This window comes from Triturus cristatus, chromosome 3_1 (genome assembly GCF_964204655.1).
Source record: "Triturus cristatus chromosome 3_1, aTriCri1.1, whole genome shotgun sequence".
NCBI classification, from domain to species: Eukaryota; Metazoa; Chordata; class Amphibia; order Caudata; family Salamandridae; genus Triturus; species Triturus cristatus.
Genome location: NC_140583.1, coordinates 878,502,015 through 878,521,504, shown reverse-complemented (window position 1 = coordinate 878,521,504; position 19,490 = coordinate 878,502,015). Strand labels below are relative to the sequence as shown.

Sequence of the window (19,490 nt, the reverse complement as noted above, 5' to 3'; positions counted from 1 at the left end):
TGCTGTTTCAGTGTAATCGACTATTGGGAGATCTCTCCTTACTCTACTATTTACTAAATGAATATTTCTGTGATAATCAGGAGGAGCTAAAAAAACAGGTGGCGAAAGGAATCCAATATAGCAAGTACCGTCCCAGTCTAGAGGCAAACGTACATATGCCGTCTGACCACATATGAAATAGGAATGGCGGGAAGCTCTAAATGTGGACTTGCCTTGATCACTAAACTCTACTACAGTCGTGCATTTACTATGGCCCATATGTATGGAACCATTTTTCCTTACACATAGTTCACCCTTTACTGGAAATATTGACATAGCGGGCAAAATTGGAGTAGCTTCGGATTCGACATTTAGGATCATAAGATTAAGCGTGAAATTACCTAATCCATACACTTCGTTTTCTAGATCAGTTCCTGTTCTCTGGGGAAGTCCCTCCTTGTTGGGGTAGCAGACCTTAAGTAAAATTAAGTTCAAATTTCCCCATACCCAGTTATCTTGATAAACTGCAGAATTCGAATCTAGAGAATTAATTAAACTAAACCATGCTCCACAGGAGCCGTTGCGTGTGAACGGGTATGGAAAGAGAGGTAAAATTCCTTTATAATTCTGATAGGGAGGGAGTCGGCCACATATCCAACAATTTGTAGCATTGCTAACCTGATGGGAGTGATGTAACATACTAATAAAAGTGTTATTGCGCAGCGCAAATCTATAAGACAACTCAAGCGGAGATAATTCACTAAAAGAATGTTCAGCAGTAACATTGTAAACAGGTCTAGAAATAGGATAATATATGTGCAACAATATACTTGCAGTAATTATTAAAAGACTCAAGAAAAACAAAATTAATAACGTCATTATGCAATGGCTACGCAATGATTTACAGTACGCATGTCGCTTCAACATTTTTCGCGATTTTCCATGATTCAGGTCTAAGGGATACATGTCGGAGACAGATTCAACCGCTTCACCTTGGAGAGGACTTAAACAATCAAATCGTCCGACGGTTTAGGCCTGAGTTTCAGTTTATAAAGTTCCTGACTGTTGGCCTCAGCCAAAGGTAGTTTTGAGTCAATGGGTGAAGACACACGAGGTGGGCTATTCACATCCGAAGGAAGTCCATGAAATTTCTTGATATGACTTGAATGCACCCATCCTTTTCTGCCTTCGATCTTCACGGCTGTCCTTGTGGTGAGCAGGACCAATTTGGGTGATCTCCACCTGGGCTCCAGCTGAGTCTTTCGGTCGAAATTCCTCACAAGAACGAGGTCCCCCGGAACTACGTCAAGGGGTTTCACCTCAGTGTTGTCGGGAAAGGTTGCAGCTACCTGTGAATGACAAGATTGTAGTGCAGACATCAAGGAAGCTAAGTAATCTGTCAGCATATTACAGTCAATATCAGTTATTTTTCGTGGCATAGGCGTCCCCCACATATTTGGTGGTCTGCCGAAGATCACTTCATACGGGGATAGCCCTGTTCGAGAGTGTGCTACCATTCTTGTGTAAAAGAGTGCAACTGGTAGTGCTACTACCCAGTCGACACCTTTCTCCCTGCATATTTTGGACAATCTAATTTTCAGGGTCTGATTATGTCTTTCTACGAGACCTGCTGCCTCAGGGTGTCGGACACAGTGGAATTTCCACTGATAACCTAACAAAAGTGAAACATGTTTCATTAATTCGGATGAGAACGGCTGGCCGTTATCTGAGTGAACAACACGTGGTAAACCGTATCGTGGGAAGAATTCTCGAACCAACTGTTTGGCAGTAGTCGGGGCAGTGTAATCTGAAACCGGGTATGCCTCCGTCCAACGGGAAAGAGCACAAACAACTACGAGAACGTATTTGAATCCTCGACATCGTTCCATCTGGATATAATCCATCTGGAGGACTTCAAAAGGGTGATCAGGAGGATGAAATCCACCCTGTTCTACGGGAACGCTTTTTCCTGGGTTGAACTGGCAACAGATCATACAGGTACGGACCTTTTGTTTGGCTGCTGCTCGTAAATGTTTATTGAACCAAATGTGTTGAATGCTATCTAGCATAGCTTTTTCTCCTAGATGTGCTGGACTATGTATAGTGTTAATTATAACTTGGACCATTGAATCAGGAAGGAACCACACAGACTTTTCCTTCATAATCCATCCTTGATCCGTTTGGATCCCTCCTAATTCGGTCCATTTCTTTATTTCATCTGGTGTAGCATGTGTCTGGATGTCAATTACGTCAAAAGTAGGATCTTTAACTGTCATACAATGTGTCGGCGTCGGGACTATTATCTTGGTCATGTCGGATGTTTGTGTTTGAGCAGTCTGTTTAGCTGTTCTGTCGGCTAGATCATTGCCTTGAGAAATGATATCAGTGACTTTCGTATGAGCTTTACATTTCATAATTGATATTGCAGTCGGTAGATGTATCGCATCTAATAAAGCCTGAATGAGGGGTCCGTGCTGAATGTGGGCACCGTGGGAAGTTAAATAACCTCTCTCTCGCCACAGCACGCCGAAGTCATGTACAACTCTGAATGCATAACGTGAATCAGTGTATATGTTGACTTTTTTACTTGTGGCTTGAATACAGGCTTGTGTCAGAGCGATGAGCTCTGCGGCTTGAGCTGACAAAGTATTTATATGATTTGTTTCAATGACTTCAGTATCTGTTGTGACTGCGTAAGCAGCCACTAACTCTCCTGTATTTGTTCTCATACATGAACCATCTACATACAATGTCAGGTCTGGATCTGACAATGGGACATCGGTTAAGTCTTGTCTGGGTTTCGTCGTTATAGTAATAACTTCAATACAGTCATGGGCTAGTGGGTCTGTTCCGATTACTGGCAAAAGTGTGGCAGGATTCAATGTGTTACAGCGTCTGATTTTTATATGTGGCTGGAACAATGTAAGTTCGTACCCTGTAAGTCGCGCTATAGTCAAGTGTTGTGTTTGCGTTCTATTTACAAGAACCTCTACTGCATGTGGTACTTGAACTGTCAATGGATGTCCTAACACTATGGCATCGCTTTGTCTTATTGCTAAAGCTGTCGCTGCCACTGATTTCAGGCACGCAGGAAGAGCCTGAGCTACTGGATCTAATGTACTAGAAAAATAAGCACATGGTTTGTGTGCTCCTGCTTGTTCCTGTGTGAGTACTGACAAGGCAGTACCTTCGCGCTCTGTAACAAAGAGTGTAAACTGTTTTCTGTAACATGGCGTTGCTAAAACAGGTGCTTGACATAAAGCTTTCTTTAGGCTTTCAAAAGCTTGTGTATGTTCCTGAGTCCAAGGGAGAACAGTCGATGTGGCTGCCTCCTGAATGAGCGATTTTGCTAGAAATGCATATTGAGGGATCCACTGTCTACAGTATGAAGTGAGGCCTATGAAAGCCCGTACTTCCTTTTGTGTCTTAGGTATTGGCATGTTAGCTATTAACTGAATGCGGTCGGGTGTAAGCTGCCTTCCCTCCTTGGACAGCGAGTGTCCAAGATAAACAACTCGCTGGACACAGAATTGCAGCTTAGAAGGGGACACCTTGTGTCCCTTTTCAGCTAGAAATTGTAAAACTGTCAGTGATGCTTTCTCACATTCGGGTTCGCTTCTAGCGGTGATCAACAGATCATCGACATATTGAAGCAAGGCAGTGTTAACTGGCATGTGGATACTGTCAAGTTCTCGTTTCAGTGCTTGGCTATAGATGCTGGGGCTTTCTGTAAATCCTTGAGGTGCGCGTGAGAATTTAAAGCTACGTCCATTTAAACTAAATCCGAACAAATATTGGCTTTCCGGATCTATTGGGACGCTGAAAAAGGCGTTTTTAAGATCAATTACAGTAAAGAATGTTGCTTCGGAATCAATGGCTGTCAATAATGACGAGATATCAGGGACCACAGGGAATTGTGGCACAATGCACTTGTTTAATTCGCGCAGATCAATAACCAATCGATATACTGGCAGGGCCTTTGGATCTGTTCGTTTAAGAATCGGAATTATTGGTGAATTACATACATTGGAGTCTGTTTCCACAACTACTCCTTGGGCAATGAGCTCGTCAATGATTTGCAGCAAAGCCACTACAGCATCTGGGGGTAACTTGTATTGTCGCATTCGTGGTAGTACCACTCCTGCCTTTAATGTGACTCGATATGGTGTAATATTCATGCAACCAACATCAGTAGGGCCTTGTGCCCATAGATGTGTAGGTAAAGTCTGCAGTCGGGGATCCATGTCTCTAGATACATAGTGACCTTTAAAATCACGTAAAAACAATCTTACTCCTTCCGGAGAACAACATATTATGGCTCCTAGAGCTTTCAGTGTTTTTATTCCTAACAGATTTTCTGGACATGATTTAGTAAGCAATAAATCGGTAGTTCGGGTCAAAGGTCCTCTCGTAAGTGGAAGAGGTTGTGACACTTCATTAACAATAGGTTTTCCTGAAAAACCAAGGGAAATATTCTGAGAGCCTGAGAGGGGTGCCCCTGGAACTTCACTACGTTTTATGGTCGTTCGACTTGCCCCTGTATCGAGTAAAAATTTTCTGTCTTGGCCTAACAATTCACTATGTACATAAGGTCCTTCTTGATCTACAGGGATCTCGATAAGGGGTAAGTCAACTTCCCTCTCTAGGCTGGTTCATGCGTATCGTTGGTAATCAGGATAGTCGTACTGTGCGGTCTGGTACAGTTGTCGTGTCGTGGTTTGTGTGGCAGCAACGGGCAGCGCTGGTGCAGCTGGCACAAACTGTACAGACTGTGGTGGAGCTGGCATGGACTGTGCGTGCTGCGGAGCTCCTTGTTCATTCTGATCCTGTCTAGGTGGCCGTGGTCTTTCTTTTGTATTACCTATGGCGATATTATGTTTCAAAACTGGACAATCGTGTACGTAATGACCTGGCTTTTTACAATAATTGCATGTCCCTTTTACAGGTCCTGCTGAATCACCGGAATGTGTCATACCCTTTTTATGTCCTTCAGCTGGAACTGTCTGAGAAACTAGCATTTTCATTTTTGTGTCTTTCATGCGTCTGTGTTCATGTTCTTGTTCCTCTCTAATTCTATTGTGATGGTACTGTAACATTTGTAACATTTGTGATGGAGTGTTACCTTGCCAGGTACTCTCGAATTTTAATACTCTATTCTTTACTTGGGGCAGGGCATTTTCTACTAATTTTGTTACAAACAGATGTGGGTATGATTCGCTACTTGCTTTTATGCCACTATTTATACCAAAACATTTTTCAAATCGGGCATAGTAATCACTAGTGTCTTCATCTTGCTTCTGTTTACAGGCTGAAATTGTACCCCAATCTTTCTTTTTCGTAGTTAATAAACGTGGCAGTACCTGTACTAATAAACCTGGTAGTGCTTTAGTTTTATCCCCAAGTCCTGCTCCTGCAGTTCGGGCCTTTTCTTCTGCTTCTAATACTGACCATTCTATCTTTTGGTCTCCTACCTCCCACTCTTTTTCCCTGAGTTTCTCATAAATGCCAGCAGGCATTAATACCTTTAATATTGTCATAATGTCGGGATAGGTATACTCTCCCATGAGTAACATGTCTTTAATTTCTCGGTGAAAACCCGCTGGATCTTTGTCATGACTGGGTACCACTTTCTTCATTTCTAACAATTCTATTTTTGATATGGGCGTGTATACAAATACGCGTTTAAACTCATTGTCCTCGCCCTTTATTGGGTGTACTTCTCGTAGAGGATTCTGTCTGTCCATGTAATACGTGGTTCTTTCCTTAATGGGTAGTGAAACATGTTCTGAACATACAAAAAGAATGTATTGCTTTCTTGATTCTAGTATTTCTTTAATTAATTTAGTACCTGAACCTCTCCATCTATTCATGAGTAATTCAGTCAATATATCAGGTAAGGGACCAGGGTCCGAATGCTGACTCTGATATAGTATAAGGAGTTGTTGAATCATATAAATCCCAGCTAAACGCTGTTCATCTGGGGTGAGATTCAAAAATGTGCGTGCTACTGTATCATCACTATATTTTCCGGGACTGTCAACCCAATGGACAGCTGACCTGGCTAATTCTTGTTCATCAATAGAATCGAGAAAATGATAACCCCTTCGTTCTCGGAGTAATTTGTCAGCTGCTTGGAACGAATGCTCGTTAGACCTTATATGGACTATGGGTGTTGGGAAACTCCTGTTATTGTCTGGACATATCGGACGTATCGGGTCAATAAGACATCTATTACTATTACAAGATCTTCCTCTACCTACATAGGCTATAGTGTCTGACTGTCCTGTGGGCAGTCCTGATCCTTCTTCCTCGCTTTGTTCGAACTGGTCTACCGCTAATCTTTCTTCGTGTAGGCGTTCTATTTCTTTTCGGATCTTTCGGCACATGGCTATTATACAATTCTGCTTATCATGTCTTCCTTCTGATATATTCTGACTCCATCTGGTAAGAATTTGCATTGCTTCCGGGTCTACCCCTGGTCGGTCTTGATTTCTGATCACACAATTTATGAGGAAACGTAACAGTTCCCCCTGTATCTCCACTTTCTGATATTCCATAGCTCTGTTAATACATTCAGAATCTCGCCCTGTTTGAACAAAATGATATATATTATCTAGATGCGCAGTCATTCCTGGTAACTTCCCTAGATACACCGCGGCTCGTCTGATACGTAATGATGCCAGGGTCATTTCGTCCTCTTTGCCGGGCACAGGGTCATATCTACAATCTACAAGAAGTTCCTTAAGCGTGCGGGCATTTATGAGTTTGGGTGTACGTGAATGTCCTGACTCTTGAAAAGTAAGTTTATTTATTCTGGGTGGCGTAGAAAAAATGTTGCTAGTACCTCCCGTAGCCCCATCTGGGGTGTCGGGCGTGAAAGGATTCGTTGAACGCGATACAGCAACTATAGGTGTGGACACAGCTATAGAAGTATCTGCAGGGACAGATGTAGAAACAGATGTGCTTGCCGGAACTCGTTGCTGTAGAGATACGGGTACCGGATCTTGGCGTTGAACCTCCCTGACAGGCGGTCTATGTGGGGCGGAATTAGCATACTCGGGAGCTGCGTCATCTAAACATGAGGAAAGAAAAACATCTTCTGCGGTTCTAGGATGCCCCTTAGGATGTACCTTTATTGGAAATAATGGGGTTGGCAAGTCTTTCGGTATCTCTGGAGTAGCCTTAGGTAATCCTTCGGCCAGAAGGGGATACATACCATTCATAAGGGCATTTCTTTGTCTGTCTACTTGTTCTGATTTCACTCGGATACCTTCCTCAATTAATAGATTTTCTCGAACTTTATTTGAACTCTCTTTATTCTTCTCTTCCTGTCGGAGTGCTTTTTCTGTACGTCTATGAGATTCTTTACGCCATAACTCAACGGCATCTTTCTGTGACTGTCTGACTTTCCTTTTCCATAACTCTTCCTCGATTTTCATGATGCACTCTGCATCCCAGGTCCTCGCTGAGGGCCACCTCTGACTTTCTGGTAATTCCTTGGTGTAGTCTACCCATAAATCAAGAAATAATATAGCGTCTAAGCCATGTTTATGATACATGAAGTACCCTGGAGTGTCCCTAGGAGGAATAGGAACGGCTTTTTCGAGTACCCCTTTTCTTGTTGTGATCTGTCTTAATTTTGAAAAGAGCGGCATATTGAGAACTGATCTGATACTTGATTTAAAACAAAACTTAATACAGTAACCACGATAATGAACAGTCATTCACACCACAATATGCAGAACGTACTTAAAACATTTAACATTTAACATTTACCTGAACAATCAATAATGATGACGATCTAAGGAAAACTTAAATCACTAAACATAATACTCGACATTAACTGAATTATATACTTGATATACTGCTAAACAGTACAGATACACTGCTGAAACAGTGCAGACCGGATTTGTGTACCCAAACCCGTCTTGACCGGCACAAACTATGTGCACGTCAGAAAGCCTCCCCAGTAATGGTACTCACCGGGTAGCTCGGAAACGGAAGGCCTCGGAAACTGGACTGAACTTGAACCGGACTGGACTCGACTCGAACACTGCGGAGACTGGACTCGACTTGGGACTTCGGAAACTGGTGGGCCTCTGTATACCTCGGATCTTGCTCTCTCAGCTAGGCTCTGGTCGGGATACTTCGCACTTCTCACCGCCTCGTCTGGGTGTTGATCGCAGCCTCAGTCGCCCCCGCTTGACCGGAGGGAGATACAGGAAATCCTGCTGGTACGCGTTATTGTCCGTCCAGCTGTGGCAGGAGACCGGGCCTGCAACTCACCGCCGGCGCGTGAGATGAGAAAGTGTCCCTGTTCGGGCGCCATTCATGTGGTAAATAATTTAATTACCGGGACTTAATTTGGTACAGAAACATAATAAAACAGCTCAGTAAATAAGAGGCAGAATCCGTGGTATTAGAGGTTCGGAACGGGCTTTACTCCAATGATCGATTATAATCGGTTGCTCCAAGTTCCGTCACCACGAAGGTTCAGGAAGTGAAGTACATACATTATTGACAAGAAATGACTTTTATAGAACATACAATACAATGAAGCGAATGCGGTAGGCGTAACAATTGATAAGGAAGATGACGATTCACCTGCGTAACCGAAAATGGGCGTAATGAGGAGTAAAAAGGAACATAATTGGTTATGATGTCATATATAGGTGGATCTATAAGATTATACTTGGCATAGATGCGTGCGCAGCAGCATGACGTGTGATTGACGTGCAACTAGGGGGTGAAGGGGACTTGACATTTAGCTCTACATGTGGAGACAAGAAGTCTGGAGGGTCAAGTCAACCTAATCCCAAATCATATCTAACATCCCATGTTTAAAGAACTATGTTATCCACAAAGGGAAGTCTCTTGGACAAAATCTATTCTATACTGACTGTGTGTGCGTGCACAAGCGTCTAAGTGTCTAAGTGTCTATATGAGAGGCAAGGGGCAGAAACCTTCCATGGTAACAGGGCTATGAATTACTTGCATGAGGACAGAGAAGCCGAGCCTTTGCTCGGTAGCTGGAAGAATGTTTACTTAAACTACTAGACAGGAATGCATCGGGCAGGGAACGGAGCAGATAATTTCGAAGGTGAAATACAGGTTTTGGCAGGCAGCAGGCTTATGTCAGGCTTCGTGAGCCGCGCAGAGAATGAGGCAAAGTTCATGGTCACAGTTGCAGGCTCAGACTGGAGCTTTCAGAGGCAGAAGGCAAGAAGAGTTCGATGACAGAATCAGGGCCTACTTGCCTGGACTGTAAAATGGCATAAGTGAACCATATAAAGCCGGTGGCCTTTCATACTTAAGAATGGAATATCCGGCCTATTCATGGCGGATCTGACAAAGGACATGTTGGCGGTGGACGCACATGTGTTTGCGTCTTCATAACTAGAACTGGAGGGAACATACATGTACTTGTGATTCATACATGGAACCGTTGGGGTCCAAGATAGGGGACATAACTGATCAGAAAAATCCATATTTCCACACTCTGAAGGCGAAAGTTAGTTTCTGTCATATATGGTTTAAGTGAGCGTATTTCCTCCAGTATAAGCTCCATCGAGATCTCAGATGAGGTATGAGGAGGAGATGGAGGGTTAACTTTTGTCCGCTTACCCGAGGAAGAAGGGGAAGCAGAAGGAATTTTAGAGATTGGCTTAGAGGAAGAGTTTGGTGTGGTAGATGACAAGGGTTTAGAATTGACAGTACCAGACTCTTCCATAGTATCCTGTAAAATACTGAAAGGATTGGAAGTTTCCACTGACATACTCTTGGTATGCTGGGCGTTACCACGACTGGTACGAGGCATTGCCATTCAAACCAGAGAAGTATTCAAAAAGGTGCCAAAAATAGAGATTCAAAATACTGCGGTCATATGAGCAACCAGGTATGAGGAGACACTCCAGTGGGGGAAAATGCGCTTCAAAAAGTATTCTGAACGAGTCACAGAAGAAAGGACGCTTGGCAGGAATCAAAATGTAGAGAAGACGAGCAAAAAAGTAGAGAAGACGAGCAAAAAAGGTCACATATGATCACCTTTGGTCATGTGAGCCTCCAAGTGTGAGGAGACAATGTAGTAAATAAAATGTACTTCAGAAAGTTCCAAAAGAAATGACGTTTGATAGTAATCAAAATGCAGAAGAAATAGGAGCAAAAAAGGCTGCATACGCTCACCATTGTTCATATGAGCGTCCAAGCATGAGGAAACACATCAGCCGGGAAAATGCGGGGAACCGGAACACACAAAATGGCGGCCGCGACCTTCATGAAGCCGCGCGTAGATCAAAGCTTCAAAAAGCACAGAAGTCCGTCATCCTCGCAGTCGGTAAACAGCACTTGTGAGGCAGGCGAGATTCACGGGTATGCTCCCACCGCTGAAAAGGACCAAAATGCAGAAATGATGACCCGGAGGGGTTCCAGTGTGCTACTCCGTCACGGAGCTCCGACGGAGAGCGGCCATTTTCCTCGGCGTTCAAGCCACGCCCCCCCATAGGCACAAACCACTTGCCGGAAGATTTTCTCCAGGCTACCCTTGATACCCCAAAAGACCTTGAGCAAAACTTTAACTGGGGTATGACCCCCACAGAACTATCTTGAGCATCATTACCCTGATTGACCTTTCCCTCATTGTTTTTCATAACCTGAGCAAAAGCAGAACTTCTTACATCAGTAACCTTGACAATCTAATTGACATTCCACCATGCTCCCTTGCACACAGACAGCACTTCCGCAGACCTTTTCAATTTTGATTGGAGCCCATATTTGGCCTTGCTTTTCTTTAAGAAAATAGTTTTTTTACATGCACAAAGTCACCCACCTGAAAAAACATTTGCTTTACATAATTTATAGCATTATATTTTGTCTTTTTTTTCTCTTGGTTGAATGAATGCATGATGGGATTAATTGACCGCATGGCTACTACTCAAGTGTCCTTGCGATAATGATGTGGCAAATATTGAGGTCAGTGACAATATAATCTTTAAACAGGTGTGTTTTCAGTTGCTTACGGAACAGATTTATGTCTGGTAGACATCTGAGAGGAAAAGGAAGTTAATTCCAGAGTTTAGCCACCAGCAGCGAACAGGCTCAGCCATCCCACCTTTTCTTTGTTGTGCATGGGATGGACATGTGATGAGCTGTCTGCGAGCACAGTGATCTTTGCGGGCAGTATTTGGTCAGTCTACCTCCCATGTAGGTGGGCCTGTTCTGTAGAAGGCAGAGCTGCTTTGAAGATGATCCTCTTCTTCACGGTAGCCAGCGTAAACTGTTTACGGTAGTGAGTAATCGAGGTGTGTTTTAGGAGATTAAATAGTAATCGAATGGCCATGTTCTGGACTTTATGTAATCTATGCGTCGGGTAGTCTGGGAGTCCTCTGTAAAGCACATTTGCCTAGTTAGTCTGGATAAGATCAGTGCCTGGCCCAAGTTTCTTTTAGCTTCCTAGGGTAACAGTTTAATGAATTGCCTCAACATCCTAAGAATCCGGTACGCACCTTTGACTACGGCTGTAATACCGGCTTTGAGGAATAGGTGATTGTCAACTATGACCCTTACATTTCTCGCCTTTTCAGTGGGGGTAGAAGCAGGACAGTGATACGCCCCTGACCAACCTTGCATGGGGTCTTATCCAAATAGCAAGACCTTTGTCTTTTCTGGATTGCATTGTAATGCGTTGGATATAAGCCAACCCAGTACTGCTGTCATGCAGGCAGCAACATTTATTTTAGCCTCAGAATGATTTCTGTTGTATCTTAGCAGCAGTTGGGTATCACCTGCATTGGAGACCACCTGGATGCTAAAGGAATTGATGAAGTAGACCAGCAGGATCATATATATATTAAAAAGAGTAGGGCTCAGTGCTGAGCCCTGAGGGACACCATATTTAATTGCTTTTGTTTCTAAGCGAAAGGGTTTTAGCCAAACTGCCTGTTCTCTATGTTTTAAGAAGGATCCTAGCCAGGCTAAGGCTTTACCTTCCACCCCAATGGAGACGAGGTGACATAGCAGGATCTAAGGTGAGATCGTGCTGAATGTCGCAGAGAGTTGCAGTAGGATCAGTGTGGCATTATGTCCAGCATCTAAAGTAAGTTTAATTTAATCTTGGTTCACCTTCACTCTTTGACATTAGGAATATTGATCATCAAAATTAATGACCTTGTGTTTGACAGACCTGGGCAGCCAAGAGGGATACAACATTGAGACAGGGAAACGTCCCCTTAAAAGGCTGAATGAAGACTGTTGAGTGACCGAGTGATGTGTCGTGCAAATGACCCACAGCATAGACTGGATAGCTTCTTCCACATTGTAGTTGTTGTTCTTGGCCCACATAATGCAGTCAGCCACAACTCTGTTCATCCCCTCTACCAGTCCATTGGTCTGCAGATGATAAAGAGAATTTTTCAAATGTGTGACTCCTGGAGATTAAAAAAACTCCTCCATCTCATTATTAACAAATTGAATTCCATTGTCCGAAATGAGATGTTCCTGAAACACTTCTCTGGAAAAGACCTCCTTGAGAAAAAGTACAGCATTTTTTGCCAAAGGCAATGAAAAAAACCGAACTTCTGGCCATTTGCAGTAAAAATCCATTAGAACAAACGCATATCACAAATGATGAGGCAAAAAGTTGAGTGCTCCAACCAGATCAATACTAAGGGTAGGCGGAGTTGGCAGAGTGGCACAACGCGGAATTGCGTGGAATTGCCTAAATGCAGCAGCAGAGTCCCAGACCTGGCTGGGCAGCAAACTATGCGTTTGTCATGGAGGGTTCCTGACCCTTGGACTGACACCTGCTTTTATTGGCTTACCTCTGCCGTCACGGTGATCAGCAGTGTTTCTTCTCCAGTCCTGGGCTGTAACTAAAGAAACTGCAGGACTTGGGAGGGCTGCGCATGCACGCGCATGGAAAGTAGAGACCTTCACTCGGTCTCTACTCTCCATGCACATGCATGAGCAGTCCTCGCGAGTCATGCAGCGAAGGGGTTTCATTAATTACAGCCCAGAAGAAGAATCCTGCACCGCCGAGGACGAGGAGACAGCCCGGGTATGGAGAAGGCCCGCCAAGATACCGGTAAGGACTCAGGCAGGAGCTTGGTTGCATGCTTTAGGGGTGGGCGGCATGGGCAAACTCCGCCACGCAGCGGATATGGAGTTTTTTTGCCGAACTCCGTGCTCCGAATTCTCCACCCAACCTTAATCTATATCGAATTCAGTCCATGATCTGTCAGGATATTGAATTGGTTGCAAAGTTGGCAAAATCACTGTAGGACCTTTCTCTGATTTACTGCACACTACACACTCCATGACTTCACAGTCGATGTACTTGTCCATTGAAGGCCACCAGTGATACGCCCTGGCTCTCCTTTTTGTCATAGCGGCCCCAAAATGCCCCTCGTGAGACATTTTGACAAACTTTTGATGCAATGACATTGCGGGAATACACTTGACCCCTCTCAAGATTACATCACTCAATGGACAAATCCTCAGCAATTTTACTGTAAGGTTGAATCTTCGAGTGCACACACCTCTCCTTTGGGCAGCCATTAATGATAAAGTCCTGGACCATTTTCAACACAACATCGCCCTCACTAGCTTGTTTTCACTCTTTTTCTGAGCACACTTTGAACTCAGGCATGTCCAATGCAGCAACGAAACAACTCTCAATGTCTTCCTCCAGATCAATCATTTCTTGATCACATACAGGCAACCTGGATAACATGTCCGCAGTCACATTATCCCCAGTAATATGTGTTATTAAGAAATCATACTGTAAAAGCTTTATAGTAAGACAAACTATGTGTTATACTTGACTCTTTCACCACTCACAATATTCACCAGAAGATTATGGTCTGTCTGGAGGCAAAATCTCCTACCACACACATCACCTCAATGTTTCTATAGTCCAATATCAGACTAGCAACTCTTTCTCAATTATGGAGTAATTAAGCTCTGGTTCACAAAGAACCCTTGGTGCATAACTTATGGTGACAGATTCACCCCGCTTATCATGAGTAAAAGCAGCACCGAGGCCATACTTGCTCACATCGACAGTGATGGTGCATGGGAGCCCAGGATAATAGGAATATAATGCCCTTGCCCCAGTCTTTTTATTCTTGACTAAACTGAACATCCTACATAAACTGTACAATTTTTAAAACATATTAGTAAGATTTTTTATTTTTGGTGCATACTCCGGGATGAATCTGGCATTAAATTCACATTGCCCAATAATTGAGTCCAACTCATCTTTGCTCTTGGGAGGAGGGCAATCTACAACCACTTTTACCAAACCAGGTCTCCGGTATATACCTTCACCTCAAATGACGTGTCCCAAAAATTCAACTTTCTCCTTCCAAAACTCACACTTTTTCTTAACCACAATTCCTTTATCAGAAAACATCTAGAGAACTTTCCTCAAAATGGATCATGTTCTTCCAATTTCTTTGCAAAAATCAAGACATCATCCTGAAAAACTGCAGCTCCCTTGATGTTCCCTGAGAGCTGGTGCATGACACGCGGGAAGACTGATGCTGCAGATGCCTGACAAAATGGCATGTGACAGAATTGCTATGTTCCAGCAGGAGAATTGAAGGCTGTGTATTGTCTAGATGATTCTTCTAATTCAACATGATGGTACGCTGAGGCCAGGTCAATTTTTGAAAACCACTCAGCTCCAACCAACATTCCCAACATGCCACTAATCTTTGGCAGTGGATAGGAGTCAACCCGAATTTCCTAATTGAGACTCCTCAAATCAACACTTACACAAATATCACCATTGTGTTTTCTAGCCATGACTAATGGTGATAACCATAAACTTGACTCAATAGGTTCTATGACACCGAAACTTTGCAACCTGCTTAGTATTTTGCCAAATCATCTCTTAAGCTGAAAGGAATTGACCTAATCTCATATTTTGCCATTATGGCATCCTGTTTAACCTTAATCTTGTGTTTAAAACCTACAATCTGTCCCAATTCATTAGTAAAGACCTCAGCGTGCTCTTGTTCGATAGAATCTGATAAAGACACATCCCTTACCACTAAAATTGGCAACATTGTGCCTGGCCTGAGAATGAACCGGAACGAGCCCTGATGATACCATCCTAAAATATTGAAACCTTTCTTAGTCACATGCACCTTGCCAAGTATCTTCCTACAGTTATTGGAGGAGTGTGGTTCAAGGATCACAATGATCTCTTCGGAGTTGTACCACGAACAATGGGGTGACAAGACGTTAAATTCTCAGGATAGGTCACCTGTATTCTATGAGGGCAAAAAGATAGAGCTAGAGGGATTTCTTGTAGACATATTTGAGTTCAAAGGCAGGAAGATATTTGGCAAGTTGAATGTGGCTAAGAAAGGCTTGAATATTTTAAGGTGGTATCATCAGGGCCTGTTCCGGTTGATTCTCAGGCCATGCACAATGGAGCTAAGGAAATCACAACGTGAAGACCCTTAGTTCATGCCTCACTCAAGTTTCATCGTGAATGTGCACCAACTCCCTGAAATTAAACTGTGATAAGACTGGGGTTCTGCTGGTGGGTAATCCCCTTACCCCTTATGTATCCCACTTGTGGCCTTCGACCACGGGCATTCCCCAGCCCAGTGTCGGTCATTAAGAACCTGGGAGTGTGGCTTGATGACAAACTTACTATGAGTGACCGGATTAATTATTATTTTTTGTTTTAAATTTCTTCATTCATTTTCAGTTTAAACAATGGAGGGGTAAGGAAATGACATGCATGCTTACATTACGAGAGGTTATATAATTCAGTCACTTATGCACATAATCGGGTAGTAATTAGTAATAAAACAAAAGGAAACAATTTTCCTGTATTAGTTGTGACATTTGTTACATATTATGTGCATTTCGACAGATATTATTACTTGACGTATCCATTGTGTTTGGCATAACTTTCAGGGGTTGACAGTGTAACAGTTACATCTGTTGTGTGTCGCGTGGTCAGGGGGTGAGTGATCAGATCAATAAGGTGGCCACTAGTTGTTTTGCCATCTTGAAGTGGCTCAAGATTATTCTTTACTATCTCACTATTTCTACCCAGAGAACCGTGGTCCAGGACTTGGTCATTTCCAGAACTATGGGAATGTGTTCTATCTGGGGGTGGCTAAAACACTACTTGAACACCTCCAGATCATTCAAAGTTCTACTGCATGGCTTTTGCTCCACTCTCCTATAATCACCTCCACAGCCAGTATGCTACAGACCTTACAATGGCTACCCATCGAGCGCCATGTGCATTTTAAGACATTGTGCAAATGCACAAATACCTTTCAAATTCCGGACCTGCTTATCTTAGAGCCTTGGTGTCTCCATATTTCCCAGCTCGCTCTTTGCACTCTAGTCATATGAGGTTGGCTGTAATTCCTAGAATTAGGAAATCCCAATAAGGAGGTCTAGCATTCTTTTTTCCTTGGAACTAGACTCTGGAATGACCTGCTACCAACACTGAGGGAGTGTCAGTCACTCCCCCTGTTTTGTAAATTTTGAAAAACGTGGCTTTCATAATCTTCCTAACACTGCTTTTTTTTTTCATGACATTTGGGTTTGTTCTATTTTTCCTTAATTGAGCCTACCGCTGGAAAAATTTTTTTAGGTAGCCGTGCGTTTTACAATTTGCACATAATAATAATAATCATAATACTCATAAGAACTAGAAGGAAAACTGTCAAAAATGCACTGGAATTTGACAAATGATAAGTCCGAGAAGAATTAAAAACAGAGAGAAGGAGATGCCAGCAGTAGGACACAACTGACAATGACTGCTTACGAATGATTACTTAACGAAAAAGATGGCTAGAGGTGGCAAGCTGAAGGTTAGCTCTAATAGATACAGCCTGACCCCTGACTAGTCAAGATTATAGACTAGTAAAATGTCTCTTGGGTCGAGGAGTCAAAAAGCAACTTTAATCTTTCCAGCGCAAAACTCTGCTAGATAGTTAATAGTATGCAGTGCTTTGCTTTGTGTTAGTGCCAGCTCAAAGCCTTAGTAAATATGGCTCTGCATAAAAACGTTTGTGACTCAGAACTAAATGGCTAGTGTATTGTTCATATAAAAGACAGGTTTCATATATATTTTGTAATCATAACATTATTTAAAATTCGGCAGTTTTGTGTTTTAAGATGTATTTATTAGTTAAGAAGTTTTCATGCTCGTAATACTGGGCATATATACGTTGGCTACACTTGGCAATTGATTTTAGTCACATTTTGAAATTTGCTATGGATTTTGGTTCCAGTTTTCATCTGTATTAGAATATCCCTTCTCCTCTCCATCACCAATCCGGGACAATATCCAAAGTTTTTTTATTTCTACATTCCGCTTCATTATACCATTGGCCAGTTAGCACCAAAAGGAGTATGGCAGATAAGTAGGGTGTTTGAGAGATTTCTTTGATTAAAAATGTTAGTTCAAAGACAACATGGAAATGAAAAGCTCGATGTGTACTATATATATGATAAAATGGTGAGGTGGAACATTTTAAAGAGGGGCAATGATAAATTATGTTATATCATCCTATTTTTCTTTTTCCCTCTGCAGGTGGAGATTTACATTTTATCTTTACATATTTACTTATGGAATACGATTCTTGAAAAAGGTAAGCACTCATATTTTTTAGAATAACATTGCTGGTCAAAATAATATGGCACTTTTGCCCAATATTGAGAGCTGTATCTTTTGTTAAAACTCCTAAACCTGAGTATTGGCCCAATGGCAAGCTCGGGCTTGGGACATTATTGGCCCCGAGCCACTCCTATGCCTTCAGAGTAGCACCCTAGATTTCAGTGTTGTAATATGGTTTAATTAGGCACTACAACTAAAGTCTGCACTAGCAAGAACCGTTTGCAATTTGGGGTAATGTCACAATAGATCACGAAACCTTCAAAGCTGCACTTCCAACCTGCCAGTTTCCGTGACTCTTTTTATTTGTGTGAAAATGTAGTTCAGCTTGATTGCACAAAGGATACTTTTGAGTAAAAAAAAAATCTGCATCATCACTGCATTATTCACAATATAGTTTAATCGCCTTTATACTAACTCTCTACGTTGTGCTTCCTGAATATCAAAGTCCCAAATCGATGGCACATAATAGAGAGGACAATATCGAAAATAAAATATTGAAATGTAAGTCAGTCTAGATTGTCTTTACCTAACTCCACATATATGTACCTACTCAGTACATGATATCTTCAAGGCATGTAGATGTAGAGTTGGGAATAGTAAATCTGTTCTTCGCTATATGCACTTAACTTTTGATATGTTGTCCCTCAGTATTCTCTCCTTCATATTCTTCTATCTTGATTTTGTTGGTGTCGACATTCAGTATTACAATTCAGCTTTCTAACAGTGGTGTATTTGACCTAGTCACAATTTCCTGGTTGATAACATAATGAAAACAATAGAAGTGTCCGTGGTTAGGCCTGCTAGCCTTTTTCCTCTGCAGGTAATATATGAATATATTTTATTTCCATGGAATGTTAGAGTTTGTCTACATTTCTCAACTTACACTATAACAAAATTCCAATGTAAAACAATCAGTGTGCTGTTTATAGACTACCTGAGTCTGTTTGCCAGCAGAAGGATGAATTAATTTGTCTATCAACCCTTTAGGGTTTAGGTAACTTTTCGTTGAAACAGTTTTATAACAATACATTATAAAAACCTACAGCAAAGGAAAACCATGATATGTAGATGCTGCTCAAAATTAGGAAAAATATACATATATTGTTCAGCATACAATGATGGCAAAAGATGATGCAATAGAACAGAATGTTACAAATATGCAGAGATATGATGTATTGCTATCAATTTCATTGTGCTTTTTAGTCAAACATTTCCCTGCCTTAGGATTCTTGTGCATTCTTCATCAAAAGAAAATAGGTCTTGCATACCATTTAAGGCCAAGCAAACTGAGAAATATATGTTAAGATAAAGTGACAATGCCACTTGGGCTTTGACTAAGATGTGAAAAATAAGCAGTGGTGGTGCATTGATGTCGTGTTGTATCACATTATGCTGCTTTGTTGTGTTGGACTTTGCCATCTCTGCATGGTCATCCCCAAACCTTTTGCCTTCACCCCTCCAGTTTTATTCTGAATACATTTTTAATGGCTCTGTACAATTTACCACTGCTGACCACTGCTAAAGTACTTGTGCTCTCTCCTCTAAATATGGTAAAATTGGCTTACACCTGACTGGCATACTTTATTTACTTATATGTCCCTTGTAGACTGGTTTACCATATACCCAGGGCCTGTAAATTAAATGCTACTAGTGAACTTGCAGCACTTATTGTGCTATCCACTTGAGTAGCCTTTTAAAACCTGTCCCATGTCGGCGATTGCAGTTTTAAACTACCAGTTCGACTTAGTGATATAAATCCTGTGTCAATCCTTAAACTCCCCTTTTATTGCAGATAAGTCACCCCTAAGATAGGCCCCAGGTAGCCTACAGGGAAGAGTGCATTGCAACTAAAGGGTTG

The 19,490-nt window shown here is 42.2% G+C and overlaps 1 protein-coding gene across 1 annotated transcript in view; it reads left to right on the top strand.

Annotated features, from left to right (window-relative positions):
* The window catches only part of CERS6 (ceramide synthase 6), a 513,016-nt gene that overhangs the window by 139,144 nt on the left and 354,382 nt on the right, over positions 1 to 19,490 (top strand). The window contains exon 4 of the mRNA XM_085646218.1: positions 17,549 to 17,606. Within this exon, the coding sequence (XP_085502344.1) occupies positions 17,549 to 17,606 (58 nt within the window). The remainder of the gene's footprint in view (positions 1 to 17,548; positions 17,607 to 19,490) is intronic.